The sequence below is a fragment of the Diabrotica virgifera genome, chromosome 9 (assembly GCF_917563875.1).
Source record: "Diabrotica virgifera virgifera chromosome 9, PGI_DIABVI_V3a".
In the NCBI taxonomy this organism is placed as follows: Eukaryota; Metazoa; Arthropoda; class Insecta; order Coleoptera; family Chrysomelidae; genus Diabrotica; species Diabrotica virgifera.
The window spans coordinates 51,734,060-51,755,570 of NC_065451.1; the positions used below are offsets into that span (position 1 = coordinate 51,734,060).

Genomic DNA, 21,511 nt, shown 5'->3' on the forward strand with positions numbered 1-21,511 from the left:
AACATGAACTTGTCGGGAACAATATGCTGTTTTTCAAATATAAAGGTGAATTTGTATGGGATTTGATGCATTACAAACCCAAAATATCATGTTTAGTGGATTTGGAAGATATATATTTTGTAAATTGTGTGCGGCCTCTAAACGGAAACAGTTGTTCATCTATGATTATGCATTGGGATGGTTTGTAGCCTTGGTGCACATTTTTATTCTGCATTGTCCAGGTATCTCGTATGAGTTCAGCCTTTTCGGCTTTTTTGCGTTATTGGCGGGTATTTTCGTTGTCAAATCTTGTCAATCTTAGCATGGTCTTGAACCGATCACGAGACATTGCTGCACGTACTAGTGACAAAGACTTCATATTACACATCTCTCCCAATTTTTTTTTGAGTCTATGTATACGTCTTTTGTCGGCATTTCGGTAAACTAAATTAGGAATTATTATTACTCATGATAATTTTTAGGTATACACGTATTGACAAACACCAAATAACTAAATGTGGATGAAATGTATTACGTCTCCAACTAAAATACCTATAATACAATGCTACTCTTCCTAGAATTTGTTATGGACCACTATTTTCAAGTTTATTGTTGCAGTAATTTCAATAATTTACGATAAATAACAGGGGTCACTTAAAAGCGGCTTTTAATATTTGTAAATCCGTACAAGAACAAATTACCGAATATTATTATTTATTTATTACAATACTCAACAATTTTTAACCAATTATGCTAGTAATAAATAATATGATCTTAAAACTTATAAATATTTCCTTTTATATTAAGGAATTTTTAAGAAAATATATAACAGCTACAATTGTACCTATGCCGTCTGTTACCAGTATAAAATTATACCGCTCGAAAAAGGTTAAAGAATTTTAATAAATTTTATCCCTTTTACAAAGGATTTTTCATTAAATTTTCGTTATAAATATAATATACTACTATTCTTTAAAACAATAAATTAAGCTGTGTTTGTATTAAAATAATAATGAATATGATTAAACTTCCGTCCAGATATATCTATTTTTAGCAATTCACCTATGAACAAGAGTTTTGTAAAATTTACGCTTCAGAGAAAGAGTTGATTTAACAAAAGTATTGTTATTTAGCATGTTACACAACATAGCGAAGATAATTATAGAATTTGTGTGAAATATTAAAATTCAACATAAACACTTCAAATACTTCCTGTCATAACGAGTAAGTGTAGAAATAACGATAAGATTAGTTTTGCAATTTAAAAAACTAATTATTTTATTTCTGGAAAGATTGTGCCTACTTCAAACAATAGAAACAGATTCTGGGTATATTGAATAAAAATAAGTATTTGCTTTTACTTACAAGTATTTAAGTATTTAGTTAATACAAATTGAATAAAGTCATTTCTTTAATGCTTTATTCAATTACTATTAAGTAAATACTTGAATACGAGAAACTAAAAGCAAATACGAACTTTTGTATTCAATAGACCCTCTGGAAGAAAACATCTTCTACTTTTACTCCAGGGTAATACATAATACAGGGTACTACACGGGTACTCCAGGAAAATAACATCTGCCTATTCCTGCCGCTCTTAGGCAGATAAATAGGACACACACGTTTCTAACATATATCCTAGAGAGCGCGGAATGTCCCCATGTATCGTTCTCTAAAGAACACGTCCAGGGATATTCCGGGTCGGAAGAGGGGGTGACGTTTGTAACGTTACAGGTTTTAGTTGGTAGGCGGCTGGTTATGGGGATCATGTGGGACGCATGGATCATACTCTGGTCTGTGGGCCCTAGCGTGTTCTCCTCTCCTGTCCGAGTCCAACAGTACTAGGGACACCTTCCCTAGTCTGCTAAGAGCGTTCCACCTCAATAAAAAAAGTGTAATAAGTTAGAAATAAACCATGTTCGGGACACTCAAAGATCCAGGTAGCTGACTACTTTTTTAGTTATTGTAGACCTATATAGGAAGAAAACCTACCTGTTTCCTGCCTAGAGTCAGCGTCCGTTTTTTAATTATTAACAATTTAATGCAAAAATCGTGATTTTTTCGATTTTTTGCACCCCATTCACAAGCTAAACAGTTGAATATAAAACTACAAAATTTAATTTTTTAGAACATTGAAAAACCTTCAAAATGCCAATTTTTGAAAGTTAAAAAATTAATTTGTTGCTACGTAAACTGTAAAATAAGTGAAAATTGTTATTTGTTAATAACTTTTACTAAAACTACTTTAGAACTTTAGTGTTTCACCCAAAGTTGTGTATTGGGATATTTAGCAAACCCTCAAAATTTGAGACCGATCAATTTTAGTTTAAAAGTTTTTACCCTTTGTAGAGACCTTTATTTTGTAATAACATAAGACAGAAAATAATGAAGATAAGGCAATTCTGCGTATGTCAAATTAAAGTAGAAAAGTGATACTATCAAAATGTACTAAAAGAAGGCAAAAAAATTATCTAATATAGTCAAAAATACTAATGCCAAATTTTTGAAATTTTGTAGTTTATAAACATTTAGAACAACTTTAAAAATATTTTCCGTAGAAAAAATCATTGTACATATTCGAAAAGTTGGTATTTTACACGAATTTTTAAAAATTTTGTTCAGTTGGTGACTAGTCGTGGTAAGTGAAGGGGGAGCTGGGAGCCGACAAATGCACGAGTTCAAACACTAAAAAAGGCAACTTAAAATTACTATCATTTTCTGTATCTCGGGATCTACTGAATATATTTTGATCTTTCTTTTTTTAATTTGTATGCAATTTTTCTGTACATTACAAATATGTAATTTGTCTATTTGCAATTTAACATTTATTAGTTAATAAAAAGTTTAATTTGTTTAAACAATTTTTGAAAAAATAATTTTTCCCCAAAAATCCATGTTTTTAATCAGACTATCAATATTAATAATACAAACAGTTAAGGTATACTTTAATAAATAAATTATCTTTAATAAATAATTAAAGTGAACTTTAATTTTTTGTATAATCATTAATTAAAATATGATTAAAAAATAGATTTTTGTAAAAAAATATTTTTTCAAGAATTGTTTAAATAAATTAGACCGATTATTAATTAATAAATTTATAAACAAATTGCATATTTGTAATGTACGTAGAAATTACATTCAATTTAAAAATAAAGATGAAAATTCATTGAGTTGATCCGCAGATACAGAAAATTGTATTAGTTTGAAATTGCTTTTTCGGTATTTTAACTAAGTAGATTCGTAGGTTCCCCCTAGTAACCGTTTGAATTACAATTTTGAAAAAATCGTAGAGGGTGCTGTGAAGCTACAATGTTTATGCAAATTTTTTAACCAGCAATACAAGTCCCATTATTTAAAATGGCACCAATGAAATTCCTTAATTATTATAAACAAATTAGCTGTGAATTAAAAAAAACACATTGCTAACTTTGTCCCTAATGAACCCAGGCTAAATTTTTTTATTTGAAAATGCGTGTTAAAATACTAGCTTTTCGAATATATAAAAAGCTTGTTCAGACGGATAATATTTGTAAAATTCTAAATGTTTATAAACTATAAAATTTCAAAAATTTGGCATTAGGATTTTTGATTATATTGATTAATTTTTTTATCTTTTAAAACTTTTTGATACTATCACTCCTCAACTTTCATTTGGAATATTCAGAATTGCCCTATCTTCATTATTTTCTGTCTTATGTTATTGCAAAATAAAGGTCTTTGGGATAAACAAATAGAATAACTCTTAAACTAATTAATGGATCGGTCTCAAATTTTAAAGTTCTGTTAAGTACCCCAATACCCAAGTCTGGGTGAAAAACTAAAGTTCTAAGGTAGTTTTAGTAACAGTTATTAACAAATAACGATTTTCACTTATTTTGCAGTTTGCGTAGCAACAAATTAACTTTTTAACTTTCAAAAATCGGCATTTTGAAGGTTTTTAAATGTTCTAAAAAATTTAATTTTGTAATTTTATGTCAAATATTTAGCTTTTAAATGGGGTGCAAATAATCGAAAAAATCGCGATTTTTGTACTAAATTGTTAATAATTAAAAAACGGACGCGAACTTTAGGCAGAAAACACGTAGGTTTTCTTCCTATATGTCTACAATAACTAAAAAAGTAGTAAGCTACCTGGATCTTTGAGTGTCCCGAGAAAATCCTTATTACCCTGGACTATTTGTATTTCACTTACAGTCGGAAAAATGAAAGAATAGCCATGAACGAACATATAAAACACGCTGTATTTTCCTGTCACCGTGTCACACAAAAAGTTGGCTAGCCCAAGTACATGTAATAATTATTGTTACATGTACTTGCACTGGGCAATTTTCTTTGTGACACGGTGACAGGAAGATACAGCGTGTTTTATATGTTCGTTCATGGGTATTCTTTCATTTTTCCGACTGTACATTTAATAACTTTCCTACAGAGTGTTATTGGTAAACGGTAATATTAAAATGGTGAAGCGATCATCGACGAGGGTTCTAGACATACCACATTTATTGGCTCTAATAATTTTTATAACTAAGTTACATACTATGTGTCTTATCGATTTCACTCGTATCTTTCTGAATCCCTAACTGTAGAACCACCGTGTATATTTTTTTAATATTTGGTACACATATGTCTCATTCAGAACTCAAACGACCCACTTACTAATCACAAGGAAAATCCAGGTCCGGATTAACAAAAAATATAAAGCAATTGCGACCTTGAACCAAAACCTTGTATATTGAAATTTTCAAAATCTGTTTACATATAAAGAGCACAAAAAACTAAGTTAAATGGTGCATTTCAATTTTTTGGGCAGATAATTTAATTAGGACAACTTTGAAATTATATTGAAATTTTTAAGAAATATGAGATTTAAAAGCAGGTATGATTAGCTTTTAATAAAAAAAATATTGAACATGAACTAGTATGGAAGCTTGAGATTGAATTCCCACCTTCTCACTCTTTTCCCATTTACGTTAAACCTATATTTTGTAACAAGGTCGTTGCGTTGTTGCTCCAGGTAACTAAATCAGTCGAAGAAAAGAGTTCGCTTTTTAAGACATTTTTATTTGGAATCAAACCATTACTGGTTAATTTCGTTATATGTATAATATAATTTCGGTATATTTATAATCTACGCATCGAGCTTTCTGTTCAGGCCGATGTGACGATATTTTGTACATGAATGAATGATTTTGACGATCTCGTGAAATAGGAATTGCTTTTATTAATACGACATGAATGTATAAGGAAAGGGAAGAAAGGGAATCTCGCTCAGCTCGTCAGATGAAAAGACATATTAGGGATATAAGATCAACGCTCGTATAAGGATATAGTATAGTATAGTTGATCCAAAAGATGGCATAACCCAGACATCCAAAGTGAAAGTTATCCTTCGACACCAAATTGTTCTATATGTTTCACACAATGTCCAGAAAAAAGTCACACCATTTTGAGCGTCGGGTTTGGGGGCGGGGAGAGGGGGAGAAATCGGTAAATTCGTAGTTTTTTTAAGTTTTTCGCCAATATTTCTAAAACTATGCGGTTTAGCATGAACAACCTTCTATACAAAATTGTTCTACATTAAATTTGAAATAAAAAAGGCCCTATGCATAATCTTTCTAAAATGAATGGTTTCAAAGTTACGGAGGTAGTATAGTATAACTGGTCCAAAAAAGGCCTAACCCAAACATCCAAAGTAAAAGTTTTCCTCCATCACCAAAATGTGCTATATGGTCCACATATTGTTCAGTAAAAAGTTACACCACTTTGAGCGTCCGGTTTGGGAGGGAGATGGGAGAGAAGCCGGTAAATTAGTAGTTTTTTTACGTTTTTCGTCAATATTTCTAAAACTATGCTTTAGCGTAAATAATGTTATATACAAAAATGTTCTACATAAAATTTAAAACAAAAAATGTTTATACAGAATTGTTATAAAATCAACAGTTCCAGAGTTACGGAGGGTGAAAAGTCGAGGTTTTCGATACTTTTTATATTTTTTGGGCAATATTTATGATATAACTATACCAAAAACCCAGACATCCAAAGTGAAAGTTATCCTTCAACACCAAATTGTTCTATATGGTCCACATAATGTTCAGAATAAAGTCACACCATTTTGAGCGTCGGGTTTGGGGGGAGGAGAGGGGGGAGAAATCGGATAATATAAAAAGTATCGAAAACCTCCACTTTTCATCCTCCGTAACACTGGAACCGTTGATTTTATAACAATTATGTATAAAACCTTTTTTGTTTTAAATTTTATGTAAAACATTTTTGTATAGACCAATGTTTACGCTAAAGCATAGTTTTAGTAATATTGACGAAAAACTTAAAAAAAACTACTAATTTACCGACTTCTCCCCCATCTCCCCCCCAAACCGGACGCTCAAAATGGTGTAACTTTTTACTGAACAATATGTGGACCATATAAAACAATGTGGTGTTGAAGGAAAACTTTTACTTTGGATGTCTGGGTTAGGCCTTTTTTTGGACCAATTATACTATACTACCACCGTAACTTTGAAACCGTTCATTTTAGAAGGGTTATGCATAGGGCCTTTTTTATTTCAAATTTAATGTAGAACAAATTTGTGTAAAGGGTTGTTCATGCTAAACCGCTTAGTTTTAGAAATATTGACGAAAAACGTAAAAAACTACGAATTTGCAGATTTCTCCCCCCTCTCCCTCCCCAAACCTGACGCTCAAAATGGTGTGACTTTTTTCTGAACATTATGTGGACCATATAGAACAATTTGGTGTTGAAGGATAACTTTCACTTTGGATGTCTGGGTTTGGGTAACTATACCATACTAATAGGTAAAAGAATAGGTAAGAGGAAAACTGTCGGATTCGCTCAGCTCTCCAAAACGACAGCGGAAAATGGTCGGGAACTACTACCTACATAAACTCACCTCCTATACCTCGCTGTTGTTTATTATTCTTCGATCAACGCTCCAAGAATAATAATCAAATAGGCTTTTCGATCCGACTTTTATATCGTCGAAGACGGTACAAAAATACGTTTTACTTAATTCATTGGCGTACTCTAGACGATATTATCGTCACAATTTATTTTTTTTCCCTATTACCGCCTTAAGCCTCATGAACATACGTTTCTGCTTTACCTGGTACTCCGTCGGATACATCAAGAATATCTAACACATGATCGTCAATAGTGTCCTCGTCACTTTCAGTATCTTGATCGACTGAATCAGGTGGAAGAATATTACAATATCCACTGGTTCTGCGGAGGTTGAAGCTTTCACGTCGTTTAATGAATGTAACAGAAATATGCCACTCATATAGACAATCTAAGTATTCTAAGTATTATGCTTTTAAGCATAATAGTATGTAATTATTATAAATTATTATAATAATTTAAGTATTATGCAATATAAGTATTATGTTTTTTTTACTGCCATCAACTTAAAATAAACTTTTTGCATCCAAAGCCTGTCAACTTTTCGACAAAAATCAGTCCTCACACTTTTCGTTTTAAAGTTGAAAATGACGGAGATATTGAGCAAAAACTTTAAAATCAAGATAGTAGCTAACGGAATAGAGGAATTCAGACTACTATTGACCGCTCCTAAATATTAGAGAAATAAAATTTTTGACAGCTCGGCATACAAGCTCAAATTCTATCACGACTGGACTATACGATTTTACTTAATTTTTTCAAAAGTACTGAAAAAATGTAGTGCTTGCGGTAATTTTGAAAAGGTAATTGAACGACCTTTAAAATAAGGTGTCACTCAACCCCCTTTCCATTAAAGATTTTGATGGTTGTGTTAGCTCCCTCTAGAGGGTTGATGTAATTTAGTTGAAGATTGGTCTACAAAATGTCCCCCTCCTCACAAATAAATCTGACGTGTTTTTTTGTTTATTTTTAGATTTTCCATATGGACCAAATTATAGAGGGTGACAACTTTAAATTGACACACTGTATAATAGCTATAAAAAAAGGATTTTCCGAGCAATGTTAATATTTTCTTTTTCTTTTCAGCTGGTTACCAGGATTTCTCTCTAAAGGATTAAGGAAAGATTTAGATGAAAATGATATGTACCAAACTAGACATTCCCAACAATCCAGATATTTAGCAGATCAATTAGTAGTAGCATGGAAAAACGAACTTAAAAAATCGAAGCCGTCTTTTTTATGGGCCCTTTTTGTAGTATTTAGGCTAGAATTATTTTATTATGCCTTTTTTAATATGTTTTCAGATTTTATAAAGTAAGTTTCGCTTATTATGTAATACATCGGTCAATAAGTCCCAGCCTAACCATGTACCCAGGCAACCAAATAACGTTTAAAAAACGTTGAAAAAACGTCATTATTATCACCAAACGACGTCAGTTTATCACGTTTTTTCGACGTCGAAGATCACGTGAATATGTCCCACCATAAATCACGTCATTTTTATCACGTTTTAAATACGTGATATGAAAAACGTAGTTTTTACGTCGATTTTGCGTCGTTTTTTAGATTTAATTTTCATTTTATGGTTTTAGAAATACACAATAATTGAATGGGTCCACCACATGGTTTGTTTTTGAGAAGTCAAAGAAAAAGTTTTATATTGTGATAATGGTGAGTTTATACATTTTAAAGGTGAGTAATACAGTTTGTATTTTGTATTTAAAAACTGTATTACTAACCCTTAAAATGTATAAACTCACCATCAGCACATTATTAAAACTCTTTCTTTGACTTCTCAAAAACAAACCATGTGGCGCTTACAACGTTATTCGGCAGGCCCATTCAATTATTCGTATGGGCATTGTTAGTATTGCAATTTTTCCATTTAAGTAAAACCAAATGGAAGGTTTGTTAAAATGCATAGAATTATAATATCCTCAATGCAACATATATAACATACATAGAATTTTCACTTTTTATATTATAAGTATTTACTGTGTCAAAAGTGAAACAACATATAAACTAATAAATCATTTATTAACAAATTAAACATTTAAGTCACAATGTAATAACAAACTTAAGTTTAAACCATTTAAGTTATATAATATATATAATTATTATAATTATACCACACACTTTAAAGGTACGATTCCGACAACGACTGCAGATGGCAGTTACAGTTGTCACCATGACAGACGTCATTATTTTGCACTAATAATTTGCATAATTATTAGCAACTGACGTTCTGCCAGACAGCAGTTGCAGTCAGATGTCGGAATAAGTCTCATACAGATAAATAGTGCAAAGTAGTAACGTCCATAACGCCGAGAACTGCAACTGATGTTTGCAGTTGCTGTCTGCAGTCGTTATCGGAATCGTACCTTTAGTCAAAAATGAATACATACAAATAAGACCCAATATATTGAATTTCAATGAAAACTATCTGCTTTATATTTATAAATTTTAAGAAGACTATTGAATGATAAAAAATAGGACAAAACTATAATAGTATGTGTTCTCACATATATTTCCATACTCTAATAATCCTCAAAATGATTTCAAATAATTATTACAAATTTTTGCATACAAAAAGATCCACAGACACCTGAAAAATATATTTCTTGATTAAGGGACTGTAATGACCAAATTAACATGATAAAAACAATTTACATGTGATATCTGATAATACACACTTAAAAGACTAATAGGGCTTTTTATCGACTGTCATTTGTTTCGAGCATCTGTCATGTGTCACATAATATTAATATAACTATGCCATATGTCTTTGGTGTGTATCATTGATATATACCAATAACGTATGACGTAGATATAATATTAATATTATGTGACACATGACAGAAGCTCGAAACAAATGACTGTGAATGAAAAGCCCTATACATAAATACTCATGATGAAGAAGTACATTATAATTAAAAATGACTAACCATTTTCATATCACTGCAACATGAAGCCTAAGCCGTCTTATATTTCAGTTCGTTTAGAGAGCGCAACAAGCACTCTGACCGAACAGCTTGAAAACTCATTAGTTTTTCACCAGAGAATGTACATAGCTGTAACATCTGTAAATGCATTGGGTTCTTCTTCTTCTGTCTTGCTGTGGGCATACTCAGCTGCAAATAAGATTGCTGCAATATGGCTGCAAATTTCACTATTACTGGCCATACACATACAATGTGCATTTGCTATGCCATTGGAACTGGCTATTCACCGAAGCATCTAGCGGTTTAGCATTAGCTTGTTGGGAATGCTTCACCTAAAAAAAATATTTTATCTTTGTGGGAATGCTTCAAGTACAAAAATTTATTTTCATTCGAGTATTTGCGTTCTTTACAATGATTGAGAATATTTTAAAATCAGACATTCATATAATAGGTATAATTTTAGAACAAACGATCATGACTGTTTATTATTCTCTTTTCTATCATAGCAATTACATGTCGTCGACCTAATCTGTAAACTGTGTAACTCCATTTATCCAAATTTTACAGAGGCACAAAAAATTATTTCTCTAAATATGACTAATGCGAATACTATGTATCTCCCATTTTAAAAGATAGAATGCTAAAATGGAATATTTTATAGATAGGTACTAACATTTGTACCTATATTGTTTAATGAGTGTATTGATATTATTTACCACCAACTCTTTCTTGAAAATATCACTTTCTAAACAGTGAGGTCAATCGTGTGGTATGACAAAATGGGGAGATACATATTTTTCGTACTAAATTTGCTGCAAGGGAGATACAGTGTATACCAAGATGTCACTATTTACTCTTCTGGTAAAAATATGCATGTGCATCCTTTTTTAAACGAGTAGGGATTTTTTCAAATAAATGGCAGTAATAACTCATTTTCAGAGAAATATGGAGTTACACAGTTTACAAATTAGGACAATATGTCTGGTTTCATACAGATATATAAACGTAAATAAATCTAATATTTAAAACCCATTTATCCGAAAGACACTAATACTGTTATCCATATATTTCTTAATGGTGAATAAATAAAATAAAGACTTACCTTTCCAACAATAATATAGAAATCATCAAAACATCAATGTTTCAAAACAAATCCAGTTGTGAAGGCTTTTATGTGCCTGAAGGCTTTTGTATGCTTTCATCTGCTGCTTAAAGCAGTAACTGTGAGACTCTACCAGTCTATCTATAATAGCATTATAACAGTAATTGATGGAATGCACTGTAAAATCCAATTCTGATGACTGAATTGTATGTATATGGATCTAAATCTCCAATTATTTTCAGCTTCAATGAATATCTAAAACAAGAAAAGAAATAATGTTATTGCTTGCAAAATTCATCATTATTGATAAATATCAGGGAAAAATGAATAGTAAATAAAAAATTGTTTCGCCTACCTTTCTAAAACATCTGCGGAGTTTCCATTAATAATTTCCTTAAATAATCACTTTGCATTGTGGTAAATTAAATTTACAAATGACAAACAGAAGTATTAAAAAATACACACAAAACAGCCAACAAAATCCAAATGAATCCAAAAAAGGCAAAATACTAGGACAAACAAACAATGAAATGAAACGACAAACGACAACAATGATACAAACATAACCCTAGTTTTGTAACTTTTAAGCTCCAAGCTCCTCCCAATTTTGTGACGTCAGACTTAGGCTGGCTGAAATGAAAACGTCTTTTAAACGTATTTTAACGTCATTAATCTTACGTATTTAAAATCACCTACAAAAGACGTCGATATGACGTAATGTTCAACTACGTGTATATATTCCACCAAATACTGACGTTTCCTCGACGTTGTTGACGTCACTTGGTTGCCTGGGTAACCATGAGATGGCGACTCTAATGAATTTTCCACTTGAATTTTCGGCAGTGCTAACCTTCAAAAAGATACTGTCAAAATTTCATATTATTCGAATTATTATTTAGCGAGTTAAAGTGTTTGAAGTGTCGTTATTTTTGAAAGAATACCGTCCAAATTCAGTACTGAGCAGCTGTTCAAAAGTGTTACCGAGACTGCCCAAGTAGCACAATAAAAACATTTTAGTTTTATTTAAGGTTTATAAAGGTTTTATTGTGGTAAACAAGAAGATAATGGTTTTAAAGTTACCTTGTATATATACTGCCAAAACTTTAAAACTATTAAGCATTTGTCACTAGTTTTAAAGTATCTAATAAGAGTATTAATTGAGACTAATTAATCTCAATAGATAATTTGTCTTATTGTAGTTTTAAAATGGTATATTCTCAGTTTACTTTAAAACTAATCAGTTTTATGATGAACCTCCGGACTGTTTGGTTTTATTAGATTCTAGTTTGTGACCTTTTAGTTTTATTGCAGTTTTAGAGATTCTCCTGATATGACTAATAAAACCTATTATTAAAACTACTTGATCTCAAGACTAATATGTCAGTAAAACATATGCCTTAAAACTATTTGTTTAGTTTTCTTTAAAGTTGCTTTCTTAAAAGCAATTAGTAGGCTATATTAAAACCAAACGCTCTTAACTGAATCAATTTGGTTATCGTAAAGACTAAACTATGCTTCTTGTTATAAACAATAAAACTAAAGTCATCCCCTCTTCTTTCATGTCCAAAATGGTCATTTATTAGTTTTAGAGTGAAACAGTGGTGTAGTGTGTTGTAAAAAGTGGAAGTACAGTTAGTATGGAAGAAATAAGTCGCAAGTACTTACAATATAAATGAACTGGTCATTTAAAAAAAATACAACACACACCGCACTACGACCCCTCGGTTTTAGGTTAGATTCACATTAAAACTGAGTGGCATTATTGACAGCAGCATTAAAACTAAACGGTTTTAATTCCAAGGCAACCTGCTTTTATGTAGGATATATGCTCTTGGAAAAGTATAAAATAAAACCATTCGATCTTAACCATTCTCTGTCGATAGACTAAATAGTTTTATTTGGATTTCGGCCATATTGCTTTCTGGAGATGCTGAAAGCCATGATAGATTACAATATAAGGCTTACATAAAAATTATAAATAAGCGACTTAAAAACATTAATTCGATTTATTTTAACGGTAAAACATTAAAATTGTAGATAAAATTATTTTTCTTTCAAATTAATATCTTTCGGATTTAATTATTTTATTTATTTTTAGTTTTTAACTGCCAAAAGTCATAAATTTTAGGGCCCCTGAGTTATTTAGATCTATTTTTGTTAACATCACCAATAAAGTTGGGTGCCCAAGTGTTTTTCTATCTTGACAGTCCGAAATAACCAAGCACTTTTTATTATTTTATGGTTACAAATATTACCTACCTATCATAAGACATGTAAAAATTTGTTGGCCTATATGGAAGTATATGGGTTTAAATAATTATTTAATATGGTAAATTGTCTTTAAAAGTCTCCATTTAAAAACCCTTTTTAAATTCGCTATAAAACTGCCAGCACTTAAAGTGTCTTTTAACATGATTTTAAAAAAACCTTCACAGCAGCTTTAAAACCAGTTGCTTAAGAAAACAAAGTTTTAAGAAGGTTTTTATTTTTGGTTTTATTGACCTCCTTCAGAGTTGGCCCCTTTTATGCTGAAAGCTGTTTTATTGCAACCTAAAGGTGTATTTAAAAACCAAATGGTTTTAATTTTAATTTTATTCTACAGTTTTAAAGCATCCTTAAAAGACTTAATAAACCCGTTCGGTGCTACTTGGCTATGCTCCATCGATTACAACCATTAAACGATGGTTTACTAAATTCAAACGTGGCCGTATCGTCACCAATGATGCTGAGAGGTCCGGAAAACCACAAACTGACGTTGCAAGAGATAGCTGACACTGACACTAAAGTTAGCATGGAATGAACATTACAGCAACATATGCTACACCAGCTTCTTACACAATAATAAATATGAGCACCTTTAAGGAGAACATGGTCTTCAAACAAGATGATGCAGAAGTAGCAATGAGAAAATATGGATATTGCAAAAGAAATGCACGAGATCAAGACTGCTCAACTTTTTACACCAGGAAAATTTATTGACGATGAACTCTTTTTTTCGATAGAAAGCCTCAGCGTAAATGGATATGGATAAGCCCAGATTGAGATGGCAGTGTCAAAAGTGAGAAATATTTTATCATAACGAACAGAAAAGAAATAATTAAAGACATTGAAGTACTTAGTTAACAAATTTTTGATAAGAAGCGACCACAGATTAATGCGAGCCAAGAAACAATTAAATGTCAAATTAGAAACAACCAAGATGATCTTAAAAACACAAAAGAACTAATGGATTTCACAGAAAACCACGACCTATATGAAAATACACTAACAAAATAAACTTAGAAAATGAAATAGAAGATATTGAAAAAGCAAATAATGTCATAACGACATAGGCGTAACCAGGGGGATTTTGGGGGTTATAACCCCCCATTGGGATGTACTTTGAGCTCTATATGCTTAACACCATACCTCTCAGAGACCTTCCAGTAGTTGTAACCCCCCCTTTCCAGTAGTTGTAACCCCCCCTTAGGATCATCCTGGTTACGACTGTGCATAACAAAGGCACTAACAAAAAGGAAAGGTAGTGATTCCTCACCATCGTGACTCATAAAGAAGAATCAAAAGTAATCAGCTAATACGTAAAAAGACCGCTGACGGAAAAATACGACTCCAACTACACAAGACTGAAGAAACTAAATAAAGAAAAGACTTAAGCGAAAACAATAAAAGAGAGATATCTAAATTATTTCAAGAAAACAAAAGTTTAAAAGTTTTTAGGCGAAATACGAACAACGTAAACTACAAACCAGTCATAATAAGTAGCACCATATTATGAAGTTAAAACGACGAATCAAATGTTACATATTTTCTACGTTGTTATACGGAGTAGAGGCCTGGACACTTTGCGAAGCTTCTCTAAGAAACCTCGAGGCATTCGAGATGTGGTGTTACAAACACAATTTAATAATTTCGTAAGTGGATTGTGTGACTAATTTTGAGGTTCTTCGTAGAGTGGACAAGGAATGCGAGATAATTAACACCATCAAACAGAGCAACATAGAATATATTGGCCATTTTATGACGAATGAACATATGTATGGCTTGTTGCAACTCATTCTTCAGGTAAGGTATTTGGAAAGAGAGGACCAGGGAGAAGAAGAATACCTTGGCTTCAAAACCTGAAAAAGGGGTTCCATATATCGACAACCGAACTATTACGAATAGCAGCAAGCAAAGTTAGGCTAACCATGCTGATCACCAACATACGGAAGGCTTAGGTACTATCTAAATCGTTGGAATGATTGTATAACAGTGAAACGGTACAAAAATCATTAGTATTTTCGATCAACCCTGTATTCTAAATCCGCTTCAGAAATTGTAGTGTGTATTACGTAATTCGTTAGTTGGGCGGTGTTTTTTTGGAGAGTTATTCATTTTTTCGTTTCTCACAATATTGGATCCATCATCGACAGAAGTGTTTATAAAAATCCACAAGGAAAAAGTTTTCCTGTAGTTGGCTGTATACCATGTAATACAAAAAATAGTAAATCCTTTATAAAAGGTATATATTTAAAATCCCTAAAAGGGGCTACATCACAATCACATAACTAGTTTTCGACTGGTTTACCAGTCATCATCAGTGCTTACGTGAAGTTTACATGCTAACCACCAAGATATAGTTTAACAAAAATATGTGGGTCATAAGTGGTCCGTTAAGGAAACATCAGTTAAAAATGCCAATTAGAGCGTGGATGTTTAAACTATTTTAAAATTATGCCCCAGGTAACATCTGAGCTGTGGTGTGACTAAATTACATGGTGAAAATCTGGTAGCAAATGACTAAATGTGTGTCTAGCAAATGTCATTTGCTACCAGACTTTCACCATGTAATCTAGTCACACCACAGCTCAGATGTTACCTGGGGCATAATTTTAAAATAGTTTAGGTGAACATCCATGCTTTAACCTTCGGATAACCAAGCGGGGGAAAAAGTGACCCCAGCGTATGTTTTTCTTTAATAAATTCAAAAGTATTTTCAATTTTAAACTCATAATTTTTTTATTTGACTTTCATATCATTCTAGATATCCTCATATTTTGAAATAAAAAAAATTCCTATATTTTAGGAATAAAAAATATATTCTGAAGTTGATGTTAAGTAAAATAGCGTCTATTATGTGTAATTCCAAGTAGTTTTACGCTAATGAGGTTGACTTACTGCAAAGTAACAAGGCACTTACTCAACATACACACTACACATGACACTAATACTCATGTTGTGACTAGCTGAATGACATAAAGTCCATGCCATAAAAAAAAATAAAAAAAAATTAACAAAAAAAAATTAAAAAAAAACTTCATTTTTTTGTTCATTGTCATTTTTGACCTGGGGTCATTTTCCCCCCTTGGTCATCCGTGTAACAAAAAAAGGTTGGTCATCGGAAGGTTAATTGGCATTTTTAACTGATGTTTCCTCAACGGACCACTTATACAGGGCTTTGACCCACATATTTTTGTTAAACTATATCTTGGTGGTTAGCATGTAAACTTCACGTAAGCACTGAAGTTGACTGGTAAACCAGTCGGAAACTAGTTATGTGATTGTGATGTAGCCCTTTTTAGGGAATTTAAATATATACCTTTTATAAACGATTTACTATTTTTTTTTTTATTTTTAGTGTTTATATTATTTTGGACCGACAAAAGGATTTTAGCCACAAATTGTTCGATAAGGAATCCGTAATTGCTTTTGGAGACAGTAAAAACTATGGAATGTTTATTTTACGAACGATAAAGAGGATAAGAAGCTATTATTTTCTCAGTAAACAAGTCTTCATGAAGGTCTTCATCTGGAATATACAGTACAACCTGCCATATCCGGACCTATCATGTCCGGACCTCCCCATATTCGGACGGTTCTGCCGTCCGCATCTACCGAAATCTACCGAGAAAGGCAGTCCTGCTGTTGGACAACATACCCTCTCATCCCGACCCAAAAGAACTAAAAAATGGCGAAATCGAGGTATTATAGAATCTATAAAACGTGTCTATCGACGAAAGTTATTGACGGCGTTGATTATTAGAATTTATGAAGGAGAAAACGTTTCAGAGATTATAAAAGAAGTGGTCTTGATATCCGGATTTTTTCATATCCGGATCGGTCTGTCGCCACATTGATCCGGATGTGGCAGGTTGTACTGTAGTCATATATTCAAATATCAATCAAATAACAAATTCTAGTAATGGATTAAACTGATCTAAATTTGATTTTATTTTGTCGAAAAGCTTTTCGTTTTCTTTAAATTGAGTTTAATCAATAATAATAATAATTATAACAATAGTATCCAAATGTTGAATACAATCTGGTATCCAAGTGTTGAATAAAATAGACGAACAATGGAATTTCGTCTCAAATATAATTAATAGCTTTACTTTATCTGTCAAAATGAGTGTCGTTATGTGCCGTGACAACAAATGAGCCGTATCATCAAGGGAATCGTTTAACACGTTAACTGCCGCATGGACTATGGAACACCCCCGGATAAAGAAAACAACAAGGTACCTACTTGCGCTATTTTTAATTGTTGAAATTTACGTTTTCTAGCAAATCAATAAAAAGATTAAGGACTTTTTTCTTGATAACAACTTTGCTAATTTTTTTTTCAATAAAGTAAGAATTATGTTTAATTATTAGATTTTCTTTACCGATCTCTATCCATCTTATAAAGTAATGAGTATGCATGAGAGTATTTACGGTAAGTACAAATATTTCAAGTGGCCGGCTTTCTTAGTTTTATATTTTTTTACAAGTAAGCATATACTTTTTCTTCTTTAAGTTCCATCTTCTATCAAAGGTTGGAAATCATCATGGAAATGCGGACCCTGTTGACTGCCGCTCTAGCATATACTGTATCTTCTTCTTTTAATTATTGTGCCCCGAGCATTTGAGTTTCTATCATATTTTTTTAAAATCTATTAATAATCCATCCCCCAGGTCTCTGAAGAATTAGAGCTACCGTATATTTTTATGTTTTGTTTAATTTGTCGTGTTACATAATATTTTTTTTTGCCTTAGTTATCCATATAGGTCTGGATCCCGCGTATGAAAAAAAAGTTGATTAATAGCAAGCTAAAAATTTGTTAATAGCTTAAGGGTGTCTAGTCGAATAAACTTTGATATATGGGAACACTGGAACAGGGGCAGTTTTAATTGTGGAACAGGTTAAAAATTTGGAACGGTCAGACCACGAAAACGGTACATTTATTTTGTCCGACAGAATAGACTTAAACTCTCCGAACAGAGATTAAACTCTCATGCAAAAATCAGACTGCTATTTATCACCTGTCATAATTCCTGTCATTTGACATATTCTACATGTTCCACTCATTAAAACGCCCATTTGGTGATAAATAGCAGTCTGATTTTTGCATGAGAGTTTAATCTCTGTTGGGAGAGTTTAAGTCTATTCTGTCGGACAAAATAAATGTGCCGTTTTCGTGGTCTGGCCGTTCCAAATTTTTAACCCTTTCCAAAATTAAAACTGCCCCTGTTCCAGTGTTCCCATATATCAAAGTTTATCCGACTGGACACCCTTAAGCTATTAACAAATTTTCAGCTTGCTATTAATCAACTTTTTTTTCATACGCGGCATCCAGACCTAATAGGCGTGTTACATATAAATGGCTCCCATTCGTGGTGTTATAACAGCTAAAGGAGGATATTTTGATGGAAGTAGAATAATTTTTGCAAAAAACTGTTTTTTTACTAGTTAAGCCCGGGACTTATTGACCGACGTATTATAACACAGTATTATCATCGTTATTTATTAGTCTTGACAATCTAGTTAATTAAAAAATATGTTCTTTTTACAGAATTGCACAACCAATGTTGATCTCCAGACTAGTGTCATATTTCCAACCAGGTGCCACAACCAACCAAACAGAAATCTACATCAACGCATTTTTAATAATCGTAGCAAGTCTCATCCAAGTCACGTCCGTCCATAACTACCAGATGTTGGTCATGTCCTTAGGAATGAAGGTTAGAGTTGCATCATGTGCGTTGATCTATAGGAAAGCATTAAAATTAAGTAAAACATCATTAGCAGAGACGACAATTGGACAAATGGTAAATCTGTTATCTAATGATGTAGGAAGGTTTGACTTTTCAGGTCAACACATTCATAACGTATGGTTAGCACCTTGTGAAACAGTTGTTGTTATGATTTTGCTATATTTTTATGTTGGACCAACCGGATTAATTGGATGCGTTTTTCTACTAAGCTTTATACCGTTTCAAAGTAAGTTTAATACTTTAATATTTTTTTTGTTTTAGATACTTCTTCTACCTAGGCAAACACTACGAATGGGTTAATTTTTTAGGTACCGTGAAATGGGGTGAGATTGATCAATTTTAACTTTATTTGATTTATATTTTAAACGTTTTTGTGACTGTTCTATATTTAAACACTTCACATGTTATATTAATATCTAAAGAGTAGTGATTTATTACTAGTTTTGTTTTAATTATTAAGAAAATCCACTTATCTCATAAAAAAGGGTGATCAATCTTAAACCCCTGACTGGGGTGAGATTGATCATGATGATTTTATAGCATGAAACAGTAGTGCTTTTAAATAGAATATGATCAATCTTAACCCTGACTAATTCGGTCAGACAGTTTTTCGAATTTTTACAAATGGGTGAGATTGATCATGCGGGGTGAGAATTATCACACTATTTTTATTGTACTATTCTTTATTTACACAAAAAAAAACATATTTTAACAACTAAAAATTTAATTCAGAACAATTTATAAAAAAATAAAATTTGATTTAACATCTTCTTTTATATTAATTTCTCCGCGAAAATGATATTTTTGTATCCTATCAGAAATCGTCTCAAGTATCGGATCTGGTAGTAAGGCAACTACTTCCTTGAAGGGAAAAGTGGATATGTCATTTTCAATTATTTTGAAAATCTTCCTCGATCCTGCTGATTTAAGGCCAAAAAACTTTTGACGAACATTCTCAAATCCATTGCACTTAGAGGATATCCCCAATCTGCACACGTTAAAATGCTATTTATCATGACTACTTCTTCTTCATATGTGAATACAGATTGTCCACCTATTTTCTTAATCTTCCTTCCATGGTACTTTTTATTTAAAGTCCCGTAGGACAATTTGTATTTTTTTGCGGCTTTTCTTCGCGATAATCCATTTTCCAATACATCGTGCAACGCCTGATTAACTTGTTCTTCATTAAAATTGCCATACGTTCTACTGCCTAATTGTTTTTTGTACGCTCTTCCCATTTTGATTGATATTCTTAAATCTGTAACAAAAATTATAAATTAATTTCTGAAACGTACGTAACGTGGGGTTAGATTGATCACTTGATCAATGTCACCCCATTCAATATTATCCACCATCTTAAAAAAGCTGGCGTTAGTTAAAATGCTAGATACCTAAAATTATTATTACAGAACCATAAAAAATAATTTTATAACACTAGAAATAGCGAACTTACCTCTGTTCTTCCTCTACCATCAAAAGTACACAAACTATAAAAATAGGACAAAAATTATGGTTAATTTCAAAGCCACAGAACTTCTTCCCAATGCCAATTGAAAACTAACAACGACGTGAACTGATCATAGTCAAGATCCAAAAAATGAATAGTGCCACGCCCAGAAACAATTTTACATTGTTGCTGGTTGTATCTACATATATGTGATACAACAACAAATGATCAATGTCACCCCGGGAGATCAATCTCACCCCATTTTACGGTATCTAAGTAAAAAGAGATACCTATATAAAATCGTAATGTATTTATTGTTTTTTAAAATACTCTCCACAAATATCACTAAACTTGTAAAGAATAATAAGAATGTCAACAGTTCAATACTACAGGGTGCCCAAAAAGTTATTTCTATGAGTTGTGACATAACCCACGGCAATATTGAGGAAAATTATCTAACTTTGGAGGTTGGTTTTCTCTAATATTTTAAATACTTCTGACTCTGACAGATAAATGAATATGTACCTTTCAAAAGTTCCGTTTGAGCCATTGTGCTTTAACCTCATTCTCTTCTATAGGTGCCTTCTCTGCTTCGAAGGTTGGTAATCATCAGAGCAATTTTTACTTTTGAGATCGAGGCTCTAAATAATTTGTTGTTATTAATTCCAAACCATTCCCTAAGGTTCTTGAGCCATGAGTTACGTCTCCTCCCTATAGATCTTTTTTCCCGGATTTTCCTTGCATAATGACCTGGAGTATTAGATATTTATCTCCTCACATCACATGTTCCATATATCTCAGTTTTCTTTTCTTAATTGTTAGAAGTACTTCTCTTTCCTTATGCATACGCATCATTACCTCTACTTTGGTAATTCTATCTACCCATGAGATCTTCAGCACTCTTTGGTACATCCACATCTCGAATGCCCTGGTCTCCTCACGTCAATTATCTTCCGTATCCACGCATCCATCCTGTAGTATAATACGGATAGTACATAGCGCCTCAGCAGTCGTATTTTTAACTCAATGTTTAAGTCTCGACAGCAGAGAAGCCTCTTTATTCTTTTAAATGTGCTTCTGGCCTGTTCGATTCTCATTGGTATTTC

General features: G+C 32.1%; 1 protein-coding gene and 1 long non-coding RNA gene across 3 annotated transcripts in view; one reads left to right on the forward strand and one right to left on the reverse strand.

The window, feature by feature from the left end:
* LOC114327195 (ATP-binding cassette sub-family C member 4) overlaps window positions 1–21,511 on the forward strand; it is a 167,827-nt gene that overhangs the window by 69,346 nt on the left and 76,970 nt on the right. Inside the window, exons 3-4 of the mRNA XM_028275725.2 lie at window positions 7,985–8,212; window positions 18,754–19,181. Of these exons, the coding sequence (XP_028131526.1) occupies window positions 7,985–8,212; window positions 18,754–19,181 (656 nt within the window). The remainder of the gene's footprint in view (window positions 1–7,984; window positions 8,213–18,753; window positions 19,182–21,511) is intronic.
* On the reverse strand, window positions 8,917–12,033 carry LOC126891710 (uncharacterized). Of its 2 annotated transcripts, XR_007700515.1 has the most exons (3): window positions 11,298–11,764; window positions 10,943–11,197; window positions 8,917–10,172 (listed from the first exon to the last, which is right to left on the reverse strand). It is a non-coding gene; the product is annotated as an uncharacterized LOC126891710 (long non-coding RNA). The 2 variants fall into 2 exon arrangements; XR_007700514.1 differs by having other exon boundaries at window positions 10,943–12,033.